The sequence below is a fragment of the Euleptes europaea genome, chromosome 8 (genome assembly GCF_029931775.1).
Source record: "Euleptes europaea isolate rEulEur1 chromosome 8, rEulEur1.hap1, whole genome shotgun sequence".
NCBI classification, from domain to species: domain Eukaryota; kingdom Metazoa; phylum Chordata; class Lepidosauria; order Squamata; family Sphaerodactylidae; genus Euleptes; species Euleptes europaea.
Window position 1 is genome coordinate 17,518,633 of NC_079319.1, and position 27,456 is coordinate 17,546,088.

The window sequence follows — 27,456 nt, forward strand, 5'->3', positions numbered from 1 at the left end:
TCACGAAAGCTCCTACCCTACCAGAAAACATTTGTGCTAGTCTTTAAGGTGCTCCTGGACTCTTGCCCTTTTCTACTTAAAACAGATGAGTTTTTCTTTTTTGGGGGGGGGGAAATGCAGCTGACCATTTATATATATTTTAAGATCAGCCCCCCAACAGTGCTATGCAATATGATTAAAAGTTCTATGCTTTTATTCCCCCCCTACAAGACATATAGATAAATCACAGTCTGCAGTAGTAGAAAAGAGCAAGAGTCCAGGAGCACCTTAAAGACTAGCACAAATATTTCCTGGCAGGGTGTGAGCTTTCGTGAGCCACAGCTCACTGAAGAAGAGAGCTGTGGCTCACGAAAGCTCCTACCCTACCAGAAAACATTTGCGCTAGTCTTTAAGGTGCTCCTGGACTCTGGCCCTTTTCTACTTAAACAGATGAGTTTTTTTGGGGGGGGGGAAATGCAGCTGACCATTTATATATATTATATATATTTATATATATTTCAAGATCAGCCCCCCAACAGTGCTATGCAATACAACGATTAAAAAGTTCTGTGCTTTTATTTCCCCCCCCCCCACAAGACATATAGGTTTTTTTTTTGAAAATGGGTTAGCCATTGGGGAGGGGGGGGAGCCGCAAGTCGCGAGCCCGGCCTAGGGCGCGCCCCGCCCCATAGATGCATAGGGGAGGGGGATAGAACGTGCGAATGAGTGGATTCCCCCCCCCTTTTCCTTTAGCGGCGGCGGCGAGGAGGAGGAGCCGGAGGAGGAGGAGGGCGGGGCCAAGGCCGGCCGCGGCGAGCGGGGGACGCCTGCGCTGTCTCTTTAAGGGCTCTCTTCGCCCTCCCTCCCTCCCTCCCTCCCTCGAAGGCTCCCTTTGATATTAATAGTGTTGCTGTCTTGAAAGTGACGTAATGCGCGGCCAGCCGAGGTCCTGACAAGCGATAACATTGCTTGATAAAAGCCGCCCTTGCAATCTCCCCCCCCTCCACCCCAAAAAGCCTCCCCTCTTTTTGGAGAGGGGGGGCTTGTTGTTCCCACTAGAAGCCAGCTTGCCTCTCTCTCTCTTTCCCCCCCCCCTCTCTCCCTCTTTTGCAAACATAACCCGCGCATCCAGGTCCTGGGCTCCTTTCCCCCTTTTCTCTGCCCCCGTCCAAGGAGAGGGGGGGTTGAGGAAGGGGGGGCGGGGAGGCAGATCTCTCCCCCCCTTGGCCCCCCTCCCTTCTCCTCTCTCTGCTTTTCCTCCTCCTTCTTTCCCTCCCTCCCTCTCTCTCTCCCCCCCCCCCCCACAACCCGGTTCCAAAATAATCCAAGATCAACTCTTGCAAACAACGGGGAGAGACCGTTCATGGCTCGAGCGACAGTGCCACCATCTTTCACGCTGCTGAGGTTATTATTATTATTATTTATTACTACTATTGTTGCAATTATTATTATTATCGCTCCTATTGTTGCAATTGATTGCTCCTATTATTGCTGATCGATCAACAGGTAAGCCGGGGCTCTGCGCGCGTGGTGGTGGTGGGGAGAGGGAGATTGAAAGGGGGGGGAAGAGACGGGGCTGCGTGCATAATGTGGGCTCGGTGTGGCGTATGTGTGAGCCTGGGGTGGGGGGGGGTCAGAGGTGGAGATCTTGGGGGGGGTTTGTTGCAAAGCCCTTCCTGCTTCGGGTGATAGCTGCGTATGTGGAGGGGAAGAGGGGGGGGGCTTCCTAGATCTTTGCAACCGTGCATTGTGCGTATGCGTGCAGCGAGGAATCCAAGGGGGGGGGGAGAGAAGAAATAGATGGAGCTGATGGAAAAGGAAGGAGGGAGGGGGGGTTGTGAGTTTCTCTTTTAAAAAAATAGAGGGTTTTTTTTTGTAAAAAGTGTGCGAAAAGGAGAAGCAAAAAGCGTCTCGGGTTTCAGAGGCTCGCCCCCCCCAACCTTCCCCCCTCCCCCAACCTTCCCCCCTCCCCCGTTTTTCCTCCCCTTTTGTGGGTCCCAAACCATGTGCTGATGCCTGGGAAATCGGCGCCTTGCAAACTTGCAGGAGCCCCGCCGGTGGACGTCAGCGAGGGTCAAGTTCAGCAGCCCAGGGGAAGCCCTTCCCCCTTCTTCTTCTCCTTCCCTCCCCCCCCAGAAGAAAAAACTTTTGCTGACTTCCCTCCCCCCCCCTTTTTTTTTTTTGCTGTGTGCGGAGCTCTGATTTAATTCCCCTCCATCTCCAAAAGAAGGGGAGCCATCCAGGGGCGAAGAGGCAAAAAGCACTCAGCCAGAGAGACTTATTCCAGCGGTTTGGGTTGGTGGCTGGAGGAAGCCCCCCCTCTTTTCTTCCTTTCCCCCCCTCTTTTCTTCCTTTCCCCCCTCTTTTCTTCCTCCCCCCCTCTTTTCTTCCTCCCCCCCCTCTTTTCAATGGGGATCCTGACCACCGTCCAAGCTCAAGAGGGGAGACCATCATGAAAAGTAGTAAGTTGCAGTCTGTGCATTGGGGGTGGGGGGGTGGGAAAGGGGCTTCTGGGTTGTATGTGCAACTTGCTGGGGAGGAGAGGGGGGGGAAGACCTCCCCCAGGGGAGAAAGGCATGTGGGTCTCAGTGCATTGATAAAAATTGGGAAGGAGGGGGAGATTCCTGCCCTGCTTGCCTTCCTCCTCCTCCCCCTTCCTGGAAGAGGTGATAGCTGGGTGGTGATTACATCTTTCAAAGGAGTGAAAACTTTTGCTTCTGAAAAGGCCGCGACCCCCTGCTCGCTTCTCTCCCAGGGTTGCTATAACTTACTTTGTCTGGCTTCTTCTGCTCTCCCCCCCCCTTCTGCTTACACTTGGGATCTATGTGACAGATCCCCCCCCCCCCATGCCTTTTGAAAGAACTGAATGCATAGAGAGGTGAAAACTTTTTCGGATACTTTTAAGGGTAAGAGATTGATCGCAGGGTACAGATGGCGATTTGGGTGGGGGGAGTATTGTGGCTTGTTATGGAAAACTCCAGGAAGGAGAGTTTGGAGGAATTTGGGGTGGGGGAGCATGCAAACTTGACACTTTCTACCCCATGGGTTTCTTCTGATCTCTGTCTTTGATCCTAAAGGGACGCTGGGGCTCAGTAGCTCTTCCAGGGGGTTCTCATGCTCTGTGGTTCCCTCTTAACTGTTTTGGGGGGGTGGGCTTTTACTTAATGGATTAGTTTTTTTTTTTTAAACAGGGTGTTAATTTAAAGACCTGGGGCCTTTCACGTTCTCTCCCTTCCAATTTTGGGAGGACTAAACCAGACCAAAAGTACATATAGAGTCAGGCGACTATTTTTTTTGTCCCCCATCCCGAAATGTAAAACCTCTGAATTTCATTGACTGAAAGAAAACAACAACAAAAGCAGAGGGCAAATGATGGAGTAAATATGTTGAGGTCTTCATTCATCCCCGTGAAAATGACCAGGAAGCGAAGGGACAGAGTTGGAGGAAATACAATTAGGAAAAACAAAAATAAAAGTGCAAGGAGGGAACTGGGAAGAAGCATGATAAGGGGGTGGTAAATTTTCTTGTAGGTATGTGCAGTTTTTGGCACACTGGGAATGCCGCTGCTTCTTAATATATAATGTAATTTAATAAGTAATGCACATACCTATGCGCGCCGAATGCAAGCCTATAGTGTGAAACTTTCTAACTTTGGGCTAACATTCTGTCCCAACTTTTGGGGGGTTTAATCACATTAAAAAAGAAGTCCTCTAACAGGTTGCTGTTCACTTTCCGATCTCTTCTCTTCTCTTGAAAACTAGTTTAAAAAAAAAAAAACATTTATAGAGCATCACATTTCTCTTAGGGTATGAGCGTCAGTTAAAGATGCAAGTTGGTGGCTAAACAAGACTAAAAGTTTACTGTAGTCCTTTACTGAACAGAAGGTAGCACAGTTCTCATGTTCACAATACGTCTGGGAGGTGAGAAAGCTCTCTCAAATATTTCACCAGAGCGACATATTCAAAATCGTAAGAAGAGCAAATGTCTAAAGAGAGAGGGTATTTTTTTTTAAAGTCCGTTTTTTGCTTTGCAAGTAAATACAGGGCTTTCTTGAGCACACTATTTCCTGTAAATCGTGATGCTGACAAAACCGTCTGGAAATGATATCAACAGTCTTTTTTTTTTAAAAAAAAAAACAACTGTAGTGAAAGTTTATAACAAATATGGCTAGTCTAAATAAGTCGAGCACTTCTTTGTTTCTTCAAGAAGAGATAAAAGTTCTTTCTGTTTTTTTTTTAAAGAATAACTGCTGGTTAAGCCATAGATTATAGATAACGTGTCACCTATGTTGTGCTATTCTGTAGCTGCTTTACTTCATATAAATCCTCAAATCTCTAGCACCATATTGGCGCCTGAGATTGGCGTGATTATGTTTAGGGGCAGTCTCTGAAAGGAAAGGCTGTTGTGAGTCACTGCGCTACTCCTGAATGTGGTGGGTGACAGTTGTGTAGCATGTAAATTTACTTTTTAGGGAGCCTGATTGGTTAAAGGTATGATAAACAGCTTGTGACAACGTTCTGGTTGCTGTCACCTTGCATTGCATTGACGCTGGTGTGACCTCAGGTACGGTTCTGAAAACTTCGGTCTCAACACACACATTTTATTGTGACGCGTGCAAGGTGCTGGCCAGAATTCTGGCCACTGTTTACGCTAGAGTAGTTGGATGACACTCGCTGTGCCTTCTCCACGTTAGCACCTGGAAAATCGTGATCTTATGTCACAACGGTCCAACGTCGTCAAGATTTGTCTTTATTAGTTTTCATATGCGTGGTCATATAAAGCACACGGTGGTGCTTTCTGGTCTTTGTGGAATATGCTGCTCATTCTTTCCAGCGATGAAGCGCGCTGTCTTATTTTATGGAAAAGTATTTGTGTATGTATATTGATTTTGTGTGTCTGTGTATGGTACAGTGTTCACATAGACACATTTCCCTCTAGAAAATTATGCACGCGTGAAATAATACAGTATACTTTATTTTATGTGTGTATGTACATAGCCCATACTGCAAAAGTAGTGTAATCATTTAAGGTTTTCTTGTTATATTTTATGTATAATTTATACAGTATGATCCTAAACATGTTTACTTGGAAGGAAATCCCACTGGATTCGATGGGATTCACTCCCAAGTAAGTGCTTGGTATTGCAACCTTATTACATTTTTTACTACGTTCTATTACTTACGTTTGGATATGTGCTTGGAGAATGTATATACATAGACTATTTACATACTGCGGCTCTATTAATAAAAAGCAACAATCCTTGCAGAAGAGATTTCTACAGTGGCTGCTCATTAGATTTTAGCATTCAGAGCCTATTTTGTTTTTCATGCTCTTTGATGCTCTTAAGGAGTGCCTTAACTTTCCAGATCATTAAGGCCACGTTGACTAATTACTATTTGCTGTTAAGTTACGAAGTTAGTTCACTTTGTGGTAGAGTCGGGTAAAAGGGACCTAAACCTTCAGTTTTTAGAACTTGGGAGTGTGTGAAGTTAGTAAGGCAGGAACCCTGCCTTCTGAAAAACTATTTACCTATTCTTCAAAGTGTATTTGTTTGCCATTGCTAATAATATTTTTCTGTTATTGACACTTTTGTGTAAGCTTTAAAGTATGAATGCGTGTGCTCGAGTATTACCGATTGACCTGTAAATACCTTACAACGCTCAAATCTAATAACTTCACTGGAAACATGGTCAGAGCTTCCCTTTGGCAAACAAGTAACGTTGCTATACTCAAAGTGTGCAAAGAGCTCTGAAGTTTGTTGTGAAATATTTGAGAAAGTTTATGGTTAAACATTTTTGAATGTATCCGGTGGGGTGTGTGTGTGTGTCTAAAAATAGGGGGGTTGTCAGTAGAAATGTTAAGTGGAAATTATTGACGTTTTAATGTGTTTTCTGTTGAAAAATAAACTCAAGGAATTCATAGGCCACAATCCTAAGAATGCTTTGGTGGATTCAGATGGGTGATTGAAATCAGTGAAACTTACTTTTTGTGTAATGTGTTTGGGATCGGGGGCTTGGTTAGGGTATTGGCTTTGAGCAGCAATATATTCTGATGTTAGGATTTGGGGTTAGTGCGTAAAATGAAGCTATTCATTCCTTCAGACTGACAACTTTCCAGTTGGTGTTTACCTTTGCTTAATTTAGTTTCCTCAAGACAACTAGTGAGGTAGTTTAGATTTGTATTTTTGGCAGTGTTGGGTAACTGTAAACGTAGAGTTTTCTGTCCCAAGTATTGCACCTCACAATTCAAAATGTAGGTGATTAAAACTAGTTTTATTTGATTTTTTTAAAGGTACAGAAAAGTCTTTGTTGGCTTGTTCTGTCTTTCGATGTCCTATAAAAGAGAAGATCCGTTGTTGTTTTATTTCAGATGTTAACTATTATAAACTATAATACTGTTATGGCTGTCAATCAAACAGTTTTCAGACACATCAGTTAAATTTATCTAGGTTTACACATTGCCAGAACACTTACATTAAACAGGTGCTGTTTTGAGGTATTGAAGGACGCTTCCACAATTGTTGGAAGGAAAGACCATCTTTAACATTTTCTTCCTCATTTCCTATTAACAGTAGCACAACAGAAATAGAGTAAAACACATAAACAAAAGCCCACAGGTCAGATGTATAGATCGAAACTTTCCCTTACCAATTAATCAACAAACTTCAGTTGATTGATCTACTGGTTCAGACTTGCAGCCATATTGAAAAGTTTTAATAATTGTGCTTTTGATGAATACCATTGGCAACTGACCATCAGAAATGTTGGCTACATCATACCTACCGTGCATTTATCTTTGCCTGAATTTATAGACAAATATTCTTCCCTGTTTTAAAGACAGATAGATCTTTTAAAAAACAAGTGGTATGCTTTTAGAACTTCCTTCTGATATACTGTCACAACAAAATCATGATTTAGGTTTGACAGTTAAAATCTCCACCCAAATATATAGCTATTTTGATCTGTGATTGCTTTCAGTGAAATGAAGAACTGAAAGGGAACTTTACAGTTCTTTTGTTACACTGATTCTTGACAATTGAAATGAGAAAACCAAGGCGATCCACCAGAAGGTCAAGCTGTAGTAACTAAATTTAAGCTAATTTTGTGCCATTACTGTCAGTTGGTCTAAACCAGTTGAATGCACTGTTGGCACAACTGACAACCCAGGTAGATTTAAAGTGATCGGATTTAGGCCGGTTTACTTCCAGTTTTGACAAAAATCCTGCGATCTCTCTTATCCTAGTATATGGACTTCAGTGGGACTTTTGGCTTTCATAAGCTTAAGTCATCGGTTTTGTATATAATATCAAGGTCTTTAGAGTAGATCGAAACATGTAAAGCGTTGTATAGTAAACGAAAGGTGTACCTAGGATTTAATCTTACCTTAGCATTAATTTTCAGTGTGTTTTTAAAAGCGCCTTCCAGAGTTGGTTACATTGACTCGTGGTATGCTTGTCTTCAAAGTTTTTCCTCACTCGTTACTCAAAACGAGAGTGTACTGTGGTGGGTTCCCACTGTGTAGCCCAGTTCCCTATATGCATGCTGGATACATTGAAAAGAAGTATGCCTCTTTACCTTAGAAGACTTTGAGTGGTGTCATAAAAGTACCTGAGTAAAATCCCACAAGCTCTTCAAAGTGGATACCCTAGATTTGCCAGGGACGTTTCTCACTTATCTGCAATTTATCTTAATTCTGTTACTTCCACATGACTCCGTCTAGTACAGTTGCTAGTTTATTTCGACTTTTATGTGAGGATGGATTACAGGTGGCTCGAGATGCCCAAATATGAAATGGCTCCTTTATGAAGAGTAAAATGAAATCTCACGTTCGTGTTCTCCAGTCCAGCATGCTTTTAAAAAATGCTGTCTGTAAAGGCCTGATGACTTTAGTAGACCACTTTGCAGCATTTTCTAATCTTCTGATCAAACTTTCTCTGTGATCTCAACCATATTAGAGCTCTTCAATTCAGCTTGCTTTTGAAAAATTCTGTATGTGTCTGGAAAAGGCCTGATGACTTCAGTAGACCACTTCGTAGCATTTTCTAATCATCTGATCATACTTTCTACATGATCGTAGTCATCTTGTACATTTTGGTTGAAAGAGTTGTGTGTTAGTTTATAACTAAACAGACACCTGTATCCCAAGATACACCTGTGAATCTGTGGGGGGGTGTCTGTTCCTAAATTTTGTGTACCACTTTGAATGCTTAGGTGAGTTGATGAATTATATTAAAGTGGTTGTAGTTTACTTTTACAACTGGCAAGTTCTGTCTTCCCAGACATTTTTTTATTCCAGAGTTGTGGGTAATGCTTGAGAGTATCCCTCAATGTAGAATGACTTCCCCCCCCTCTGAAATTTATTTCATAAAAATATTTAATTTTTCCAAATGCACTAGCCCTTTTAAAAACTTGCAATAAAGACTTTACAAGAGGCTAGACACCTTCCCCTGGTGGTTTTATTTATGCAAGAAGGAAACTTTCTCTCCTTCTTTCTTGCTCTCTCTCTCCCTCTTGTTTTCTTTAAACCGACTGACGTAATGCCAAACTTTGCTTTAAAAGAACAGACAGAAGTAATTGGTAGCTTTTAACTTTTAATAATGTTCTGGATTGGTTTTAGTGGCCTAACTGCCATTTTTTAAAAAAGACTCAAGTAAAACCGGGTTTGTGGCCTGAAGAAGAAAGACCCTGTTGATGCAGTTATTTTGATTCTTGTTTTTCAATCAGTTTTTTTAAAAAAAGAAAACTTTCTCCGCTGAGCTTTTCTAAGTTCCTCCAAATGCGCTTTGTGAATGTCAGTGCATTTCAGGTTATGGTAACTTAAGCTGGTTTTTAAAAAGTTTCCTTATGGTGTTTTGAAACACCTCCTTTTTCTCGTTCTTCCTTTTCTTTAATTTGGAGAATCAATTCATCTTGGATTAATAATTGTTAGTGTCAAACAAATTAGCTATTTTAATAATGTCAAGGAATAATTTACTCCTGTTAATGAAGGGCAAGAACCATGTAAACGGAACAGAAAAAAAATCAAAGAAGAATAATCAGTCAGTTTCCAATAAATCACAAACTTCATTTTAAAATACATTCATTCCTTTGTTCACTGTTATTTATTTTACACTTGTGTTTTTTACTTTGCAAATCTGAAACTATGAAGAACTATGCTGCACTGCATATGATAGCAATTATAATTTTAAAACTGTTCATTTTAAAACTTTTCAAAATATTATTATAGATATTATTTGCTTTATAATCTTCTTCCTTCGTCTGTCTTTTTCCCCAGTGCGCAGGCTTGTCTTTTTTTTTCATGCCAGCAGAATGATCTGCTTGTAACTGGATTAAGGAAGAGACATTTTGGTGAGGTTGACGGTAGTGCGACTTCATAAGTTGGCAAATTTGGGAATCTCTCAAAGGCCGAGTCAGCGTGTGCCAAATTTTCCTTCCTTTAGGGGAGGCACTCCACCCAGTTGAAGGTACCCCACCCAAAGTGGAGAACTATAATTCAGTGGCACCACTCTTTAAAATGTCAATTCTCCCTGGAGTTCAAATCCTAGACATGTCTCGATTTTTAGCCTTTGGTTTGGTGGCTCTGTATTCAAGAACTGTCATTTGTAGAAACTCAATGTTGGGCTACTTCTAAAAAACGTGCTCGAGGAAAAACTCACATAGATGCGAGTACGATTTGGTAATGGTCTCAGGATAGACGTGTAGGTTTTTTTTTTAAAAGCTAACACAACTATATTTTAAAATTACCACTCAAAGTAGACAGTTGCGAATGTCTTCCCCCACTCCCATGATATAAAAATGTTCAGATTCAGGACTTTGTTAACGTACGTTCTATGCAGCCACAGTAGATTCTACAGCACAGTTTAAATGAAGTATGCGCTTTAAATCTTATTTAGTCTTGTTGACAGCAGTGGGGCTAAACTAGTTTTTCAGTCCTGGTACTTTATGTTAATCAGTTTGTGGTCCGGATTGTACATGAATTTACTTGCAAAAGATAGATTGGTACCTAGCGTTGCATTGTAGTTAAATCTGATTTTCTCATTAATTCATTTTCAATAATGAACAGTTGCAAACATTCCGTTTTTCATTTTCTGTCCATCATAACTGATATGGATAACATCTAGAAATTTTATGTTGTAATGTTGAGATATCACAGTGTAGAAATGTTCTATACATTTGTATAGGATTTAACTAGGATTCTTCCAGGTTAAGTAGATTGAATTTTTGAGTGTCACTGCCTCTTCCCCTAACATGTAACTTAAATTAATAATTTTAATAACAAGGGAGAAAGAAGTGATTGAAAAGCCTTTTTGTTGGGTGCAAAACACCTATGCTGGCTCTACATATGGCACAAAATCCCGAGGTAGGATGGTCTATACCACTTCAGATACGGGGCGGCAAATTTCCGCCATGCAATAAAAAAAAAAAAAGACTTTGTGCAAGAAAAATGAATGAACATGCTCTTAATGAGCATGAGCATGAATGACCCTGTCTTTTGTGTTCCTTTTCTGTTTGGAAGGATTTTTTTTTAAATCTAGGGGATTGTTGAATGTGGTAATAAAATGCCTTCTGCCATCTTTTCCTGCTCCATGTGTAGACCAGGCTTTTTTTTATGCAGAGCATTGGCTTTATCTCTGTGTTATTAGTTTATTTTATAAATCTGTTTTTATTTCCCCCCCTGTTTTGTATCCTACCTTTTTGTTTATTCAAAGGAAAACCTCCCATTTGTGTGGCTTAAAAACCTGACCCTGGAAGATGCTTGAAAAAGTTCATCAATTACGCTTATCTTCCTGTACAAGATTTATTTTAATGCTATGCTTCAGTTTTGCCTCAAACCATTTCAAACCACCTCTGGGCCAGGAACCTACCATTTCTGGGTTCCTGAGAGATTAAGTATGACAGTTTGCATTATATAATGAACAGCAGTATTGTTTGAACAAAGGTAACATATTTTGATTTGTGTGCTCCCCCCCCCCCCGACTGTTGGCAGTAGTGTCGGTCTAAAATGAGGAGTGATCTAACAGTGTAAATATCTGCATTGGTTTGAATCATATAGTACAAGGAATCGAGTGTTTGAAATCATTGGCTGTATCTATATAGCCCGTATACAGTAGATTCTATCACACACATACACACACAAAGTACACTACATCCCAGCCTTGGCATATTCTTGTATGATTTTTTTTGTGCTGTACATTCTGAACTGCTTACTTGTTTCTAACCTAATGTATGGAATCAGTGTGCAGTGCGTGCTTATTAAAACCTAAGAAAGTTTTTGATGTGCTACTTGTTCACTGACTAGGACATATCCTGCAGCCACACTGGCTTGTATCACTGATGTTTTCCATCCTTATTATAGAGTTATAATCTGTAAATGGCACCCATGTTCCATTGGGGTCAGTGGCAAACATCTCATTGGCTTTAAAGGGGCACAAGATTGTAGCCATAATTAATGTTGCCGGGTAAAGCTAGATGTAACCTTATTTTAAACGCTCAGTGCAAAATAAACTGGGATGCCGTTGGAGTTTATGTTGCCGTGATCTAAAACAGTCTAAATTAGGAAAAAAACAGCATCCCATCTGATGTTGTTTAATACGACTTTTGAAGTGTGCCCCTTTTCACACTGTCCAACAGTCTTCACATCACAAAAGAACAATAAAGGCAAGGATGCAACTCCGTCGGCAGAGGTCAGTTATGGAAAAAACAATCCAGAAATTTACAGAAGATGGTACACATTTGTTAGTCGATAAAAAGCAAATCTTTGTCTCCATAAATATGTTTTTAAATGAGTATATATTTTTTAAAAAGGATTGGAATTATTTGGATGATTTACATAATGTACATAAGAGACTGGTTTAGCACGGTAGTCCATTGTTCAGGTCTACATTGGGTCAACCTTTCACCTCTTAAAAACAGATAAACAAATTTCCCCTCTCTGACCCCTTCAGGCAAAAATCTGCAAAAAAAGATTAGTCTTTCCCTTTGCCCCGAAGGTCAGATAACTCCGGCTCTTTTCAACAAATAGGAGAAGTGAATTCCCGAATGGATGGCTCTCCGCTAAGGAAGTTCTGCTGTCCAAACTCCAGATGTTCGCATCTCTTGATCTCTTTGAAAAATATACTCCCAATATACTTTGATGATGGTAAGAGAAAGGCGCAGTTCCTTCAGTGTATCTACTGAAGGCCTTCCCCCCACCAAATGAGGTGCTGCAGATATACAAAATTAGTGCCATCTAGATGCTTTTTGAGATGTCTTTCCATGGAGTAATTAGTACTATGCTGGGACTTGCACATTGTATTCTTTCCCAATAACTGGATGTAATTTAATCCCATGGATGGGGGCTAGGCGTATTGTAAGAATGCAACTATTTTTTGGATGGTGAATCTCATGTTTCTAGGGTTATGGAAATAAATTATACCCAAAGCTGTTAACAGCACATGTCTGAGTTGAATGGCATTCCTCTGTTTGGACCAATGTGTGCTTCAGGTTTGGTTTGCCTCCCTCAAATCAACGTGAATTGCGAAAGTCTCTTTTTCCTTTTACATCCAAAGAGTCCATGTGCTACATTATGCGTGTATACGTAGCGCCAGGTGCATGTCAAGGGCGCAACTTTTTTTTTTCAGGGCTGTGAACTACTTTAAAGTCTTTTTTTAGACATTGTAAATAAATATTATAGCGTCCTGATGCAGGCGCTATTTTTGAGGGTAGTTAATGAAGATCCTGCTTGCAACTAAACAACACTGAAAAATAATCTGTTGTTTGGAAAATTATCCTATGATGATGCCTGCCCTGAATCAGGCTGTCTACGTCGATGGCTTCGTGCCGCGAAGTTATTTTAAACAATCTGTTTGATTTTGGCGTGGGCCAGTTTCGGAGACAATCCTATTAAGATTTCCACTGAGATTAATAAAGTGATTGGGTAACCATGCCGAATTTCCCCTCTCCATTTCTAAATTGGCAGAGGCCAAATTATACTATTGAGAAAACTGCTAGAATGTTGCAGTTCATAATCTGATAGAGATCCATACATTTCTTTTCCCCCGACGCAACGCTGGTATCGGTAAGAGTTTCTAAATAGAGACAACTCTGCCCTCTCTACAGTGGTCATTTTATCCCCCACCAAGAAGAAATGGTCTTTGGTACTCTGCTTTTATATAGGTGACAATCTCTCATCTGCAAAGCATGATACAGTCTCTCGTTGCTTCTCCATTTTTATCCTGCTACTCTCCCCCGTCAAAGCCTTTTTACGCTGTATATATACATAGGACATATCCCTTCTAAAAATATGCTCAGATCAAACCCCCCCAAGTGTTACACATTTTTTTTTTACAGAAAGCATCAGTGTTAGTTTTGTCCTTTCTGAGCCCTTAATGAGTTTAAAGTATTTACTGTGATGTAATGAAAATTCTGACACAGAGACTTACAGGAGAGGGATTGGGGGTGGGGAAATAACCCCCAAAGTCCCACTTTTATTTGTGACTATTTTTGTGAGGTAATCAAGATGAGGGTATTTATCGGCTCTGGAAAAGTTGAGAAATCTTAAGCGGCTATTTAGTTCATTTTGTTGCGTTGGGATGAAGTAATAAAGGGTAGCGAACTCAATGCTTCAGTTTGACTTGGCTGATTGAATTGTTTTATGAAACAGGAATGCAAGCTTGAAGTCTGGGATGAGAACAGGTTTATGTGCAGAAAAGAATTTGACAGGAATTTAAGATAATAGTGGCCGTTCATATAATTAATTGAAGGGATCGTCCATCTGAACTTGGTCTTTGTTGAAGATCGTAGTGCTAGTTTCTGTGCCAAGCAAAAGCTTTACCATCCAGCTAGTACATAGGATGCTGTACAAATGGGCTTTCCTAGCTCAGTGATCTGCGTACTTGGAGAGTTGAATGGCTTGCTGTAAGCATTCGCTTTATGGCTGCGTGTGCATTATGTTCCGTCAAGTCACTTCCAACTTATGGTGGCCCTATCAATTAATGACCTCCAAAATGTGCTACAATTAACATCTTTGCTCAGGTCTTGTAAACTGTATTTATGGCTGTATTCAGTCCTAAATCTAATTCATTTGAGTAAATCTGTGTCCCTGTTTTCAAACTGGATAGGGGTGTGTTGGTTAGGAACTTGCCAGCAGAGTCTTGGTTCAAGGCTCAGATGAAATGGCACGCTCTGTAGCGATTCAGTGCTGGGTCAACACATGCCCACAAAGTCCAGAGAAAGGCCCACATGTTCCCCAAATAAGAGCCACAGTTCTGTTGCTTTGTTTATTGAAATGCTCTGCTGAAGCATACTTTGGAAAGTTCCATGGTGATGGTGGAGTAGAACCTGACCTCGCAGTTGAAATGTCAGTTGGGAGAAGTGGCTGGAGGCATGCAAACTGGCTTCCCGTCAAGATGTAGTGTCAAACATCAGTTGATGGAAACGTAAGTGTGTGTGTGGGCTTTCAAAACAACTATTGTGGAGAGGCACTCAACCAAGGCTACTCCTAGCCTCCTGTCCACATGGTACAGATGACTGAAGGAAGAGCAGGAGGAGAGGATTCTTATGGAAGATCCACACCAAATCTTGACGACTTTAAAAGAGGTCCCAACATCTGGCAGACAGTCCCACCTTCTTAAATCTACCCTGTCCCCAAGCCAAATTTTCAGAAGAGTGTAGGAGTCCTGCTGAACCAGAGCATCTAGCCTAGCATTCTGTTTCCAGCTGTGTCAGGAGGCTTCTGGGAAGTTCATTAGCAGGGGCAGAAGACAACATTGTCCACCAGCGGATGATATTTAGATGTACACTGCCCCTGAACATGGAAGTTCTATTTGCTATAATGAATAATAGCCATTAGAAGACCTTATCTTCTGCATACTTTATTGTAGGTGCAAATCACAGGGCATTTGTCCTGCTTGACTATTTCTTTTTTCTTGTAATTTTATCAGTGGTTAAAGCTTGACAACTATGCTTGTAGTCTAGTGTGGAGTAGTGTCCTAAGAATGTGAGCCATAACCCAGAGCACCTCTGGTAAAAATCGTGATCTGAAATAGAACTCACTTACAGTGTCATCCTAACCAGAGTTCTACCCTTCTGAGTCCACTGAAGTCAATGGGCATACAAGGCTGTAATTCTGTTTAGGATTGAACTGTAAACGACCTTGAGCAAGTCACTGTTTCTGTGTCTCAGCTGACTATCTTTTTATAAGAGGTTAATAATGCTGGTGTAATTTATAGGGTGGTTGTTAGTATAGTGAGATAATGTGTTTGACACAATTCAAATGTTTTAAAGTACTGCTTGATCATGGTTCCAAATATTTTTGCCGTCTGTTACTCTTTTCATCATTCTTGGTAAATTTGATGGATGTAGAGATTCAGTAGATTACGAGAATGGAATAGTGGAATATTTTTGAGAGCTTCGGAGGTTGACTAGATGCAAAATAGTAGTGGAAGTTTTTTTTGTATTTTTGAAAAAAAGGAATATTGTGGCTTCAGATGCCTTAGATATTAGAAAGATATAACTAGTTGCAAGTCAGGTAGCTAATTGGTTATTAGTCCAGAGCAAGCATAAAGAATTTCAGGATTAGACCTTTTCTTTGGTTTCTGAGTTTTGAAAGTACTACAAATAATACATGGTAACCTGAGGTGTCCGGTAGTTGTAGATGCGTCCTGTGTTCATGGCAAGGCTGTAGAAAATTCCTGAAGAATTGCGGTGATGCTTGTTTAGCTAAGAAATGGTTGGAACGAATGGTTTCAAATCAGTCCCTGGTAATTTTATTCTGCTTTAGTCATTCCACAGCTCTGAAAGCACCTCTTGCAACCCCCCCTTCTGCCTTTTATTCCAAACAACCTGTTGTCCTGTCAGCTCAATAAAACTGCTTTGTGGTTGGTTTTCCTGAGTAGTACATAAATGTAATTGGAACCACTTGCAGTCGAAAGAAAAAAAAATAGACACTTGTTTCAGAAACCTTCAGTGTCACTCCGAACAAGACATTTCATAACGCTAAAGTAAAATAAATAAAAAAATTAAAATTAAAAGGGTGTAGCTGGGGAATTTGTTTTAATGGGTGAAAGGATTGGTGGGTAAAGAAATCTCTGCCCTTCTAGGACTTTTGGCATTTATGGCCTCAAAAATGTACATCTCAGGAGCAAAGAGTCCAAAGAAAAAAACAGACACTTGTTTCAGAAACCTTCAGTGTCACCCTGAACAAGACATTTTTGAACACCAAAGTAAAATAAATAAATAAATAAAAACTAAAATGGTATAGCTGTGGAATTTGTTTTGGTGAGTGAAAGTATTGGTGGGTAAAGGAACTTCTAGGACTTTTGGCATTTATGGCCTCAAAAATGTACATCTCAAGAGCAAAGAATCAACGATATAGTAAAAGCCTTTACAACTGGAATCAGCTTCCACTCTATAGGCATAACGCTGATTTATTTGTTTCTTCCCTTTTATTTTTCACATCAAAAGGAATGTCGAAGGAAATTCGGTTAAAATGTTGCGAAGATTCGCATTTAGTGGCTCTGGTCCTTAAGAGTGTTCAGGCGCCTCCTGAATTGTTTCCAGGCAGGAAAAGGATAGAAGAGGCTTTTTTGGTATTAAAAATTAACCTTGGGTTTTGCTTTGGGCATTCGTTATCCGAGAAGGGGATGGCAACAAAAGCGTTGACTTGATTTAAAGCAGGTAAAAGCGTTCAGGATTGGAGAGGTGAGAGAGACAAAGGGAGTGAGGAACAGGTCCTAGAAATTGGTATTCAGAATGTAAGAAAAACTGAAGTGGTTGTGATAGTTTCCCAACATATTTTCGCGTCTTTCTTAGTTAAAATCTAATCCTTCTGCGTCCCGAGCAAGTAAACTGTTTCCTGTTCAAATGGTAATTTAGCAAGCTATAGAATTTCTGTGTCTCTCCCTTATTCCCTAATATTTCACAGATTTTTTTGGAGGGGTTTGGTTTTGTTTCCAGAGGGTGACGTAGAGAATGAGACATTGAGACATATATCATGTAATGATTTTACATAAGTTTAATGATGCTCCCCCCGCCTCCCGCTGTCAGGGAGATGTGCCGTTTCTCAGACAAGCTCCTAATTAACTGAAAGAAAGAAACCAAATTCTGTGAACACCACTGCAAATCATCCCCTGTCAAAAATAGGCATTTACCTTTTGGTTGTTTTGCCTTCATCCTGCGTTATGGTTTTAAACAGTCTTTTGCTTGTGATGATGCATGTAGCACTGAATGGAACTCAGATTGTTTTGGTGTTTGTTAAGAAAAAAGAAAGACCTGTCCTCAAGACTCTACAGGGTTGGATCAGGGTTGGATCCAGCCAGTTTTTTTTCACGCAATTTGCTTCCTTACTATAGTCCCTGTCCCACATGGTTTTTGTAGATGCAGGTCCCGTGTTCCCCAGAATAACCTTTTTCTGTGATCAAATGGAACTCCTTTTTTCATTTTTCACCAGCAGAAAAAAACTCTGGATCCAACCCTATATGTGTCCGGGTTGCTATAAATAACTTCAAGTTCAAATACGTGATTTAGAAATGAGGCCCCAGGCCTGTTAATTGAGAACTGCTGATAGTTGCTAGACTGTGCTTTTTTTTAAATGGTGGGTGAAAGTGTGACTCCATTTAACACGGCAAGATACGTCTCACCTTTGTTTGAGATGGGGCTTTGCCCTTCATTTTTGTTCTCTGTGGTTAGAAAGTTTACCCCTTCATTCTTCTGTTATTAAGTGCTTACTAATAGTTTATGGGCACGGTATAGCCTGGTCTTATCAGATATCAGAAGCTCAGCAGGGTCAGTACTTGGATGGGGAACCACTGAAGAAGACTACAGCGGAAGGCATCGGTAAACCACCTCTGCTTCTCATTTGCCTTGAAAACTGTTGCCGGGGTCGCCATAAGTCGCTTAAAACTTGATGGCACTTCCGTACATAATAATTTATGATCTAGAATGCGACTATTTTGTGCAGTCATTGTTCAGACGTACATAGCTTTTAAGAAACGTACTGTTCTATAGTGGAATGCCAAGGTGAGAAATATCAATACTGATTAATCTTTTTTAAAATATATATTTTTACTTGTGGGCTATAGGTATCAGGAATGCCAGGAATACATGTACTTTCACGGCTTTTGTCTTTAGAGAAGTTGGGATAACTAGTTTTTCTCTCTTTAATGTGTTGCTTTCCCTTGATATATACCCCTAGGTTTTGTTAAAACTTGTTAACATGGGGGGGGTGTTTTGCACTTTCCCCCATTCCTGTCAAAATATTTAGACTTTTGAGTAAATTGTGAGTTACTCTACAGTCTACCTTCTCCTCTTGTAATATTTTAGAGCTTCTTCTTAAGATAGATATTCCAGCTGCTTTACAAAAGAAGAAGGAAAGCTAAGCTGTGTGTGATTCTCAAGAACAGTTCAGGGTGAATGGAAAGATTCTCCTCTGTCCCTTCTCTGTACAGTCTGCAATCTGGGACAATTGTGAACCATTCCACTACTGTTACTGTGCTTTAAAAAACGATAGAGCTTTTGTCTGACAATATTTATAGTCATTCATTGTAGAATATAAAATTCTTTATTGGGATGGTTATTGTTATTACGATTATAAGATGGGCCGTCAGAGGAACACATTTCTTAGCATTCTGGTTTCTTAAATCTGGCTGCCTGATGTGTTCAAAGTGGTCGAGTGGGAAATTGGACTTTTAAAAGAAATAAATTGCATACTAAAAAGTGGCACGGCACTTATTCCTAATGTAAGTAAACACTGATAGAGTAGATGGCTAGTAAATTTATTTAAAGATTTTTAAAGGTTTGATGCTGTGCATATGTACTTTGTTTATAAAGGCAAAGACGGTGTTTATCTTCAGATACTCTTTGTAGCTTTTCTGTTTTCGTTTTCTTCTGATTTTTGGCCTACTGATTCACTTTGGCTTTTCTTCCCGCGGCATATCGGACACCTTTTCAACCTGCTTTTATTAAATAAGGAAGTTTTAATGAATAATAATTACTGACAATGAGTGGTTACACAGTGTGTGTACGTGTGTGCCCACACGTACTATTCTCAGAGTATACGAGGCCCCCTATTTTAAAAAGTAGGTTCTCTGTCTGCAGGGCTTTCCCTCGTGCTATTTTGAGGGCTGGGAATTAAAACCTTGGTCCTCTCTGCCTTGCTGTAGTTTCAGAGGGATGCTCTAAGAAAACTGGTCACTGACCATGGCTCGATGGAAAAGGTACAGCAGGGGACTTCGTGCCCCTTTGGGTAGGCAGTGATAAATTGTGGTTACAATATAACGAAACACGTATGCTGTGTACTTCTGGGATCAGTATAAGTAGTATTTATAATACTTTGTCAAAGAAGTGCCAGTGGCAAAAGGCAACATTCAGGCTTCTCCCTTACCCTAAGCATATATTGAATCCTAATTTAATAACTCAGTAAGCTTACTAAACTCCTTTTCTCAGTAATTTGTGTCCATAATGACAGATTGTGAAATGAAATTTCAGGACTGTACTGACATAGCATTCGGCAGTATGTCATAATAGGATCTTTTCTAAAAAAAAAAAAAAAAAAAATTTTTTAGATCTCCGTCCCCCGTCCCCCCCGGAGGCTGAACAAGAGGAACAGAGCACCCGCCGTTCTCAGTATTTTTGGTTAAAGGGACTGGGAATCTGCCCCTGGTTCAAAGACACATTTAGGAGATAAGCTGTTAGCTAGTAGATCAGCAGGTTTCGATGCCCCGTATAGAGGCAGCTTCTTCTTTTTTTTGTGAAGGGTTGGAAGCGGGCAGATCTAACTGCAGAAGCAACCCGAAGCAGTTGATCAGGTAACAGTGTCTTCAAAAGATGCCAGGGGTCAAGGGTGCTGTCTGAGGGGATCTCCTGCCATGTCACATAGGGAGTTAATCTTGGATAAATCATTGCTGGGCGCGACCTGAGAACTGGGCTCCCAGCATCCTGTGTGCTGGGGAATGGGCCTCTCAGCTTCTGACATGGCAGACAATGTCATCGACCGCAACTATATGGTGTGTTGGTAATAGGGAAGGCATGATACTGCAGAACTAATGCAATGACTCCCCGTATGCCAACATTCACACACCTTTCGCGATAACTACTGCTGCTGCATCACCAGTTCTTTTCCACTTTTCTGATTTTTGGGTTGGACTCGGGTGGTGGGAGAACAGTATCGGGGAGGTTCGCCATTGGCCAGAAACTTGCCCCATCATCTTTCCCTTTCACTCAGATGGAATTGCAGGAGACGGCAAAGCTGAAAACTATAATGGTGTACAATTATAGAGAAGGGATCCTGGGGATTGTGGACCAAACTGAACAAACAATACAATTGGGAAGCTGAGGCAATCTTATATGAAGCTGAGATTGTGGTGGGTGCAAGTGACGACCAGTGGGAACGTGGGGTGGAGGGACAGGAGGGATTTTAGAAGTTGAACTAAAAGCCTCCATGGCCTGCAGGTAGGATCTAGCTTAGTATACTTCTCTAGAGGTCTGTGTTGTTTATGTTCCCTAACTTCAGGGGCTCTGGACTGGAACATTCATGGTCCAAGTCTGGAAAGCACAGGTGCCCACAACCTTTCCATGTTGTCTTTCCTTAGAAGTTGTGATTACAACTGAGGTTTACAATCCTGGTTTTGTGGAGAGGAAGCGAGCTCCAGTTTGCCCGGCCACCTGCGTTCAGACATTAAGATAAATTGGAGCTTTATTTCAAGGCTTCCCAAGTCCAGACGTCTTCGGTTGTGCTCCACACATGAAGGGAAGTTACGGAGTGAGGGGCGCACACGAGCCCAGCTTGTTCCTGTCACGGGCAAAACCTCTGTGTGTCGTGATGTCTGAACACTGACATAATGACTGTGGGTGTGTTGCTGGGAGTTTTGTGGGGCATCAAGCCGTACTAATTGGTGGCCCTCGTGGTAGAGGGACCAAATCTCTACGCTCATGTTTCTACTCCCCAAAACTATTGGCAAGTATGTGCACGAGCCACCTGCGTTTCAGCCACGATAACCTTCCCCTCCCTTTTTATAGTCAGTTTCTACTATTTCCTCTTCCTTCCTGTACGGCTGAAAGCGAGGAGCAAAATAAATGAAAGCCCTTTACATTCTGAGGATGAATGTAAGGGGGGAAAAAGCAAGAGGAGGGAGTGTTGCCGATAAGGCTGAAAAGATGAGCAGCAAAACAACAGGATTTCCCCCATATACCTCTTGACCCCCATAGTCTGGACGCCACTGTTCCAGATCTAACCTTTGTGGCACATGCGGTCTCTGCTCTGAAAACTAGAAGCTGCATCTGTGTACAAGTAAGGGGTGTAAAATTATTCCAGCTTGGGATAGTATTTTTAATATTATCCTCCTCCCCCGTTGCTTATGTCAGCCAAAACACGGCACCACCTGACTCCTAAATGATTTTTAATCTTGCTGTGGTGAAATTTGTTAATACCCTGAACTTCTGTGGGGCTTTTATATCTAGCACTGTAATATCATTCCACCAGACTGGCTTGTGTCTGACAATGCAAAATGAAGCGTATCATTATACCCATTTTATAGCTGGATGCATTGAGGCAAAATGGATTGTAGATAAATTATTTGGAGAATAAGGGCAAAGGAAGGAATGGGATTCAGAAATATTGTCTGAGAATGAACTTTTAAAGCTAGTGGTAACAGTCTGTGGATTTTTTTTTTACTCGTAGCATTTTGTATGGGAAGTACTTTGTGATGGCACCTGTTACTGAGGTTTGACTTTTTTTTTTTATGAATTACAGTGTAATCCTAAACAGAGTTGCATCATGGTAACTGCATGGAAGTGTTTAGGATTGCACTGTAAAGTGAAGAAATCAGCTGTATTTGTGCTGGCTGTTTGTCTTGACAGATGCGTGGCATCTAATGCATGGTAGCTTATGACAGTCATTGTACATTAAATGTCGGAATGAAAACATTTTAAACAAGGACAAAACATACAACTTGCGCTTCTTTATATTCATTTGGAAATACGGAAAGTGGATTTGTGAGTCATTCCTGCACCTTCTTGTCCAGTATGCGAAGCTGTGCTAAGAGGTGTATCCCAAATGTTTTGTGTGTCCATTAATATATAGATTGAAAACCATTGCTGATAGCTGTTTTTCCACATTGGTCTGAGACTGTTTTCGGGTGTATATATGGTTGTGGTGTCTTGTCTCAGCAGTATGGACTGGATAAGTGCACCAAGAAGTAATCTTCTGATGACACCATCCAGATCCCATCATGGCACACCCTTGGAAATGATCTTTTGGAAGCATTTTTAATTTAGCAAGCTGGGAAGCGGAAGCATGGTAGAATGGTCGAATGCTCAGATAATCATATAATTTCTTTCGCATACTTGTTCAGTCCAGCATGACAAAACTAATTGAACACAATGTGAATATATGTGTTTAACGAGTATTGACCAGAGGGGTTTCTCAGTCCTTCAAAACATGGTCAGTTTGAGTGTTGTCCATTCTGAATCTGCTGAAGTCGAGGTTCCTGGAGCCAGTAACATAATGGCCAGCAAAGGCTTAGCATTAGCCACTATCCAGTCATAATCTTTCCCTGTTCTGCATTGTTCGTCCTACCTGTGAGCCACTGCACTAAACCAATCTGAGGTTTCTTTTGGAGCGTGTGAAAGTGCTCCAACATTTTGTAATCTTTGTTGGGGGACCCAGTGAGCCATTAATGATATATTACTGCTCCCTGTGGCATCAGATATATTCAACTTTCAGCGTTCTGGGGCTTTACAATTCATTAGCTGAAAGGTTCCCCAGCATGACGCATGCCCTGTCTTGTATTTAATTATCTCGTTATTATCAGAGTGGTAATGAAATTATATATAAGAATAGTGTATAGATCAATAGGAATCAGTAAAAAAAAGTCTTGAGAACAGATGCTAGAAAATAGATGTAACAAATGTATTCCCAACATGGTTCTTTTTTTGCTAATGGATCCAGCTATTTTTTCTCCTCTTTTGCTTTCTTCAAAATAGAATTAACAGTGCAGAGAAGCACCTTTCTAAGTCCATAGAATTAGCAGGGTATAACTCTGCGTAGAATACTACTGTAAATACAGTAGTTTTAAAAAATTACACTTGTAGATTTATGTTTTTGCGATTAATAATGTACCTTTTCAACAGTTAATTACCAAAATGAGATATAAATTGATATTTAGGGGAAAAAATGATTCGTAGACATTCAGATGCTACAACAGTGCTGCCAACTGTCTCAGTAATTTTATGTTCATACTCCCAACTAGATAAAAACAAATTTAGACATAGGGGGAAATATTTAGTATCTCACTGGTTCGGTTTGAAAACATTTTACGGGATGTGTGTGTGTGTGTGTGGGGGGGTAGAATAACCGGATCATCCCTAACAGCACACTGGGATGGTTTGTTCTTGTTGTGTTGGCTATATAGATAAGTAAGTAAATTTGAAATCGTAACTAGCTGCAAAAAATCCAAAGTTCATAGGACCAAACTGCCTGATAGATGCTCTACATAAAATCTGGGAATTGGAGCAGGGTTTTTTCCCCCTGTTGCTCCAGGAGGTCGGACCAGAACCAATGGGTTGAAATTAAATAAAAAGAGTTTTTATGCACACTAGGAAGAACTTCCTGACCGTAGAGTGGTTCCTCAATGGAACAGGCTGCTTCGGAAGATGGTGGGCTCTCTTTCTTTGGAAGATTTTAAGCAGAGGTTAGATGGCCATCTAAACAGCAATGCTGATTCTGTGACTCACTATGAATTTAGGCAGATCATGAGAGGGAGGGCAGGAAGAGATGAGCCAGTGCTCTGCTCTTGAGGCCCTTTCTTACATGCCCAGAGTAATGCCGATCGCCACTTTGGGGTCAGGAAGGAAATTTTCTCCAGGCCACATTAGGCCAGGAATCCTGGAGATTTTTTTGTCTTTCGTTAGGCATAGAGTAGGGGTCATTGAGGGAGATGGAGGGCAGATAGCTGTGAATTTCCTGCATTGTGCAGGGGGTTGAACTTGATCAGGGCTTCTTAAACTTTTCCCACTCGCGACCCCTTTTCACCTGAAATTTTTTTACGCGACCCCAGGTATATTGGTATATAAATTAGGTATGCAAATCAAACATTTACTGATAATAAATCATAAAGAAATTTATTTTAAAATTTAATTTGTTTTTGCGACCCCCACATTCAATTACGTGGCCCCATATGGGGTCGCGGCCCACAGTTTAAGAAGCTTTGACATGGATGACCATTGGAGTCCCTTCCAGGTTTTTGTTTCTATGATTTAGTGCATTGGGGATTTTGTTCACAGGCACCAGTTCAGCATGACTCCCTCTTGTATACCATCCAGGGAATCCAGAGTTAGGATAGACATTATCCTAACATAATCCCGCTCCCCAATAAACTTAGTCAGTAATAATTTTCTAATTATTCCTGTGTATAGATGAAATATCTGAGTAAGCTGGGACCTGTAAATTAGAAGTCAAGAAGACCAGAACATTCCTAATAAAGATCAATAGATTAGGTAACAATTACGTGTTTTAATGATTGAATATCTGATGAAGAAACGATTGCAATTTGAATGTTTTCAGACAGGAGGATCCCTTATCCTATGAGAGCACTATGATTGCATTTCTGTGGTCTAAATTTAATATTAAAATGTTAGCTTTCAATTTGGGTGAGCAAGATTGCAATGATTAAAAATTTGTTGTTGATTATACTTCGTACAGGATCCATATTAGTGCTAACGCTATGGCAGAAAGTGCCATTGGATAAAGCAGGGGTGTCAAACATAAGGCTGGATCAGGCCCCCTGAGAGCTCTTATCTGACCTACGAGGAAGCCACCACCCCCACTCTCGATCTGGGCTGGCGAGGGATGGCCCTGCCTGACCAAGTGACATTTATGTCATATCCGGCCCTTGTAACAATTGAGTTCGACACCCTTGGGATAAAGTCCTGTGTGCAGATCAACTAAGCAACAGCAAAAACATTGCTAATTCTGCAGTTCTGCATAATGGGGATCGAAATCTGTGTTAACATTTCTTTAAAATGTGGATTAACGGGGATCTTCTGGATCTATTCTGCTAGCAGCGACTCTTTCCTCTGGTGGAAGAATTCCCCTGACACAAGACTGTTCTCCTGATGCAAGGGCCTCCTGAATCGCGAAGGGTTCTAGTTCAGAGATATGCTACCATCATTAGCAGAAAAGATCTGCCTGATCCATCCCATAGTGAGAAGATGACTCATCTTTACAGTCTTTCTCACTGAAACATGTATTTGAACTAAACCTTCTGACCCTTCAGCAAGTCCATTTGGTGACTCTTGTAGCAATGAATATCAAATGTATAAACAATGGTATACTGCTAAAAGCTCAAGTGAAAAAAAGAGAAAGCAACAGCCAAAATTGTCCATTCAAACACTTTACTGGGCAGAAAAGTTTGGACTTACTGAAATGAGGGTGACCCTGAATCTAAGACTACCCTCTAAAATGTACTGTTTGAGTGGTTTACTGAGTCAAATTGTGAGTTACCCGGTGTGAGAAATAATGCAAAGCTGTTCAGAGAGAAGAACAGAGCATGCATATATCCATTAAAAACCAGTTTGTTGATTTATTGTAAAATGTATGGACTGCTTTTTGATCAGTTTTCCAAACACTGTATACAAATTTTAAAACACCGCATATAACCACTTGAGACAACTTAAGTGAAAACCTTTACTGGGTGGATTGATTGAAATCAGTGGAATATGAATAATTTCCTTGAAGTCTAAGAGAGCAATCCTAAACAGGTCTACTCAGAATCTCACTCAGGTCTATTTAAAGGGGTTTATTCCCAGGAAAGTGTTCTTAGAATTGTACCAAAGATTCCATAAGCAAGGGCCAGTAATGACTGGGCAAAATGTTTGGGGTTTCACTGTGGAAAGTAAATGTTAACTCTTTTTGGTTAGTAGAATCGTATATATTTATAATCTCAGTACTGTACTTATTGTAGTGTTCAGAGTACAGCGTCATCCATCCATGATGAAATTAAATCAAAATTAAAAGAGTTTTTGGCTAAACATTAGGAAGAACTTTCTGACGGAGCGGTTCCTCAGTGGAACAGGCTTCCTCGGGAGGTGGTGGACTCTCCTTTGGAGGTTTTTAATTAGAGGCTTTAGATGGCCATCTGACAGCAATACCGATTCTGTGAATTTTTGGCAGAGGACAGGAAGGGTTGCATCAGTGCTTGGCTCTCGTGGCCCTTTCTTACATGCCCAGGGAGGGTTTTTGTTGCCATCTTCTGGGAATACAGTAGGGGGTCACTGGGGGTGTGAATTTCCTACATAGTGCAGGGGGTTAGACTAGACGACCCTGGTGGTCCCTTCCAACTCTTATGATTTCTGTGGATGTTCCTGGGGAAACACAGGACACGATCTCCTGGCGCTATTGAACTGGATAATCCTTGGGTCCATTAGGAAGGCCACAATTATGTCGTTTATTTATCTTAGCTTTAGAAGTCAGATATTTTTGCAGTAGAAAGTTTTTTTTTGCATAGGAATCCTGTTGTGTAACTCGCATGTATTTGATAATGCTCATAATTTGATTTTTAACAGATTCTAAGTGAGCTTTCACTTGTTTGTACAAAATCCAAATTTCATGTAAACTATGTTATTTTTTAAAAAGAGACACTTACTATAATTAAACTTCTTAATACCTTTAAAAAAATTACTATCCAGTTTAAGTCTCAATAAGCTAGGTTGATAGTTGACCTATGCCAGTTTCTTGCCACCGGTAACAACCAGTCCATTACCGAATCTATTTCCCAATTCTTAACATGTTTAATATTTGGAAGTAAGCCCCAGGTGATTTTGGTGAAGCTTACTTCTTTGTAATGGAGGTAGCTAAGAGTGTGTACGTGTGTGTGTGTGTGTTTGGGGTGGGCACTTCCCATTGTTCACATGAGATAATTCTGGGATGGGCACATTGATGTCCTGTATCACCCATTGTATTCAAGGTATTCAGATCTTCCTTAATTCTAGGCCAAGAGTGGGTAATGACACAACTTTGTTTTTCTATACTCATGACACAAGGAGGCATTTCATGTTTTATTGTCATATTGCAAGTAGCAGTGAAGGATGGTGGCCTAAGGTCGTCCTAGTGTTGAACTGAAATTACAAGCCAGATTTCTGTGTTCAGCTGTGTATATCCTCTCAGTGCTGTACACAAAACTAGAATGCTCTAGAGAGCCAGCGTGGTGTAGAGGTTAAGAGCGGTGGTTAGGAGCAGTGGACTCTAACCTGGAGAAGCGGGTTTGATTCCTCACTCCTCCACATGAGCGGCGGACTCTAACCTGGTGAACTGGGTTGGTTTCCCCACTGCTCCACATACAGCCAGCTGGGTGACCTTGGGCTAGTCACAGTTCTCTTAGACTCAGAGCTCTCTTAGCCCCACCTACCTCACAGGGTGTCTGATGTGGGGAGGGGAAGGGTAGGTGATGGTAATCCTGTTTGATTCTTCCCAAGTGGTAGAGAACGTCAGCATATAAAAACCAAC

General features: G+C 40.9%; 1 protein-coding gene across 1 annotated transcript in view; it reads left to right on the forward strand.

Moving 5' to 3' along the window:
- Positions 1-2,417: 2,417 nt before the first annotated feature.
- TRPS1 (transcriptional repressor GATA binding 1) overlaps positions 2,418-27,456 on the forward strand; it is a 281,041-nt gene continuing 256,002 nt past the window's right edge. The window contains exon 1 of the mRNA XM_056854088.1: positions 2,418-2,441. Coding sequence (XP_056710066.1) covers positions 2,432-2,441 — 10 coding nt within the window. The 5' untranslated portion in view covers positions 2,418-2,431. The remainder of the gene's footprint in view (positions 2,442-27,456) is intronic.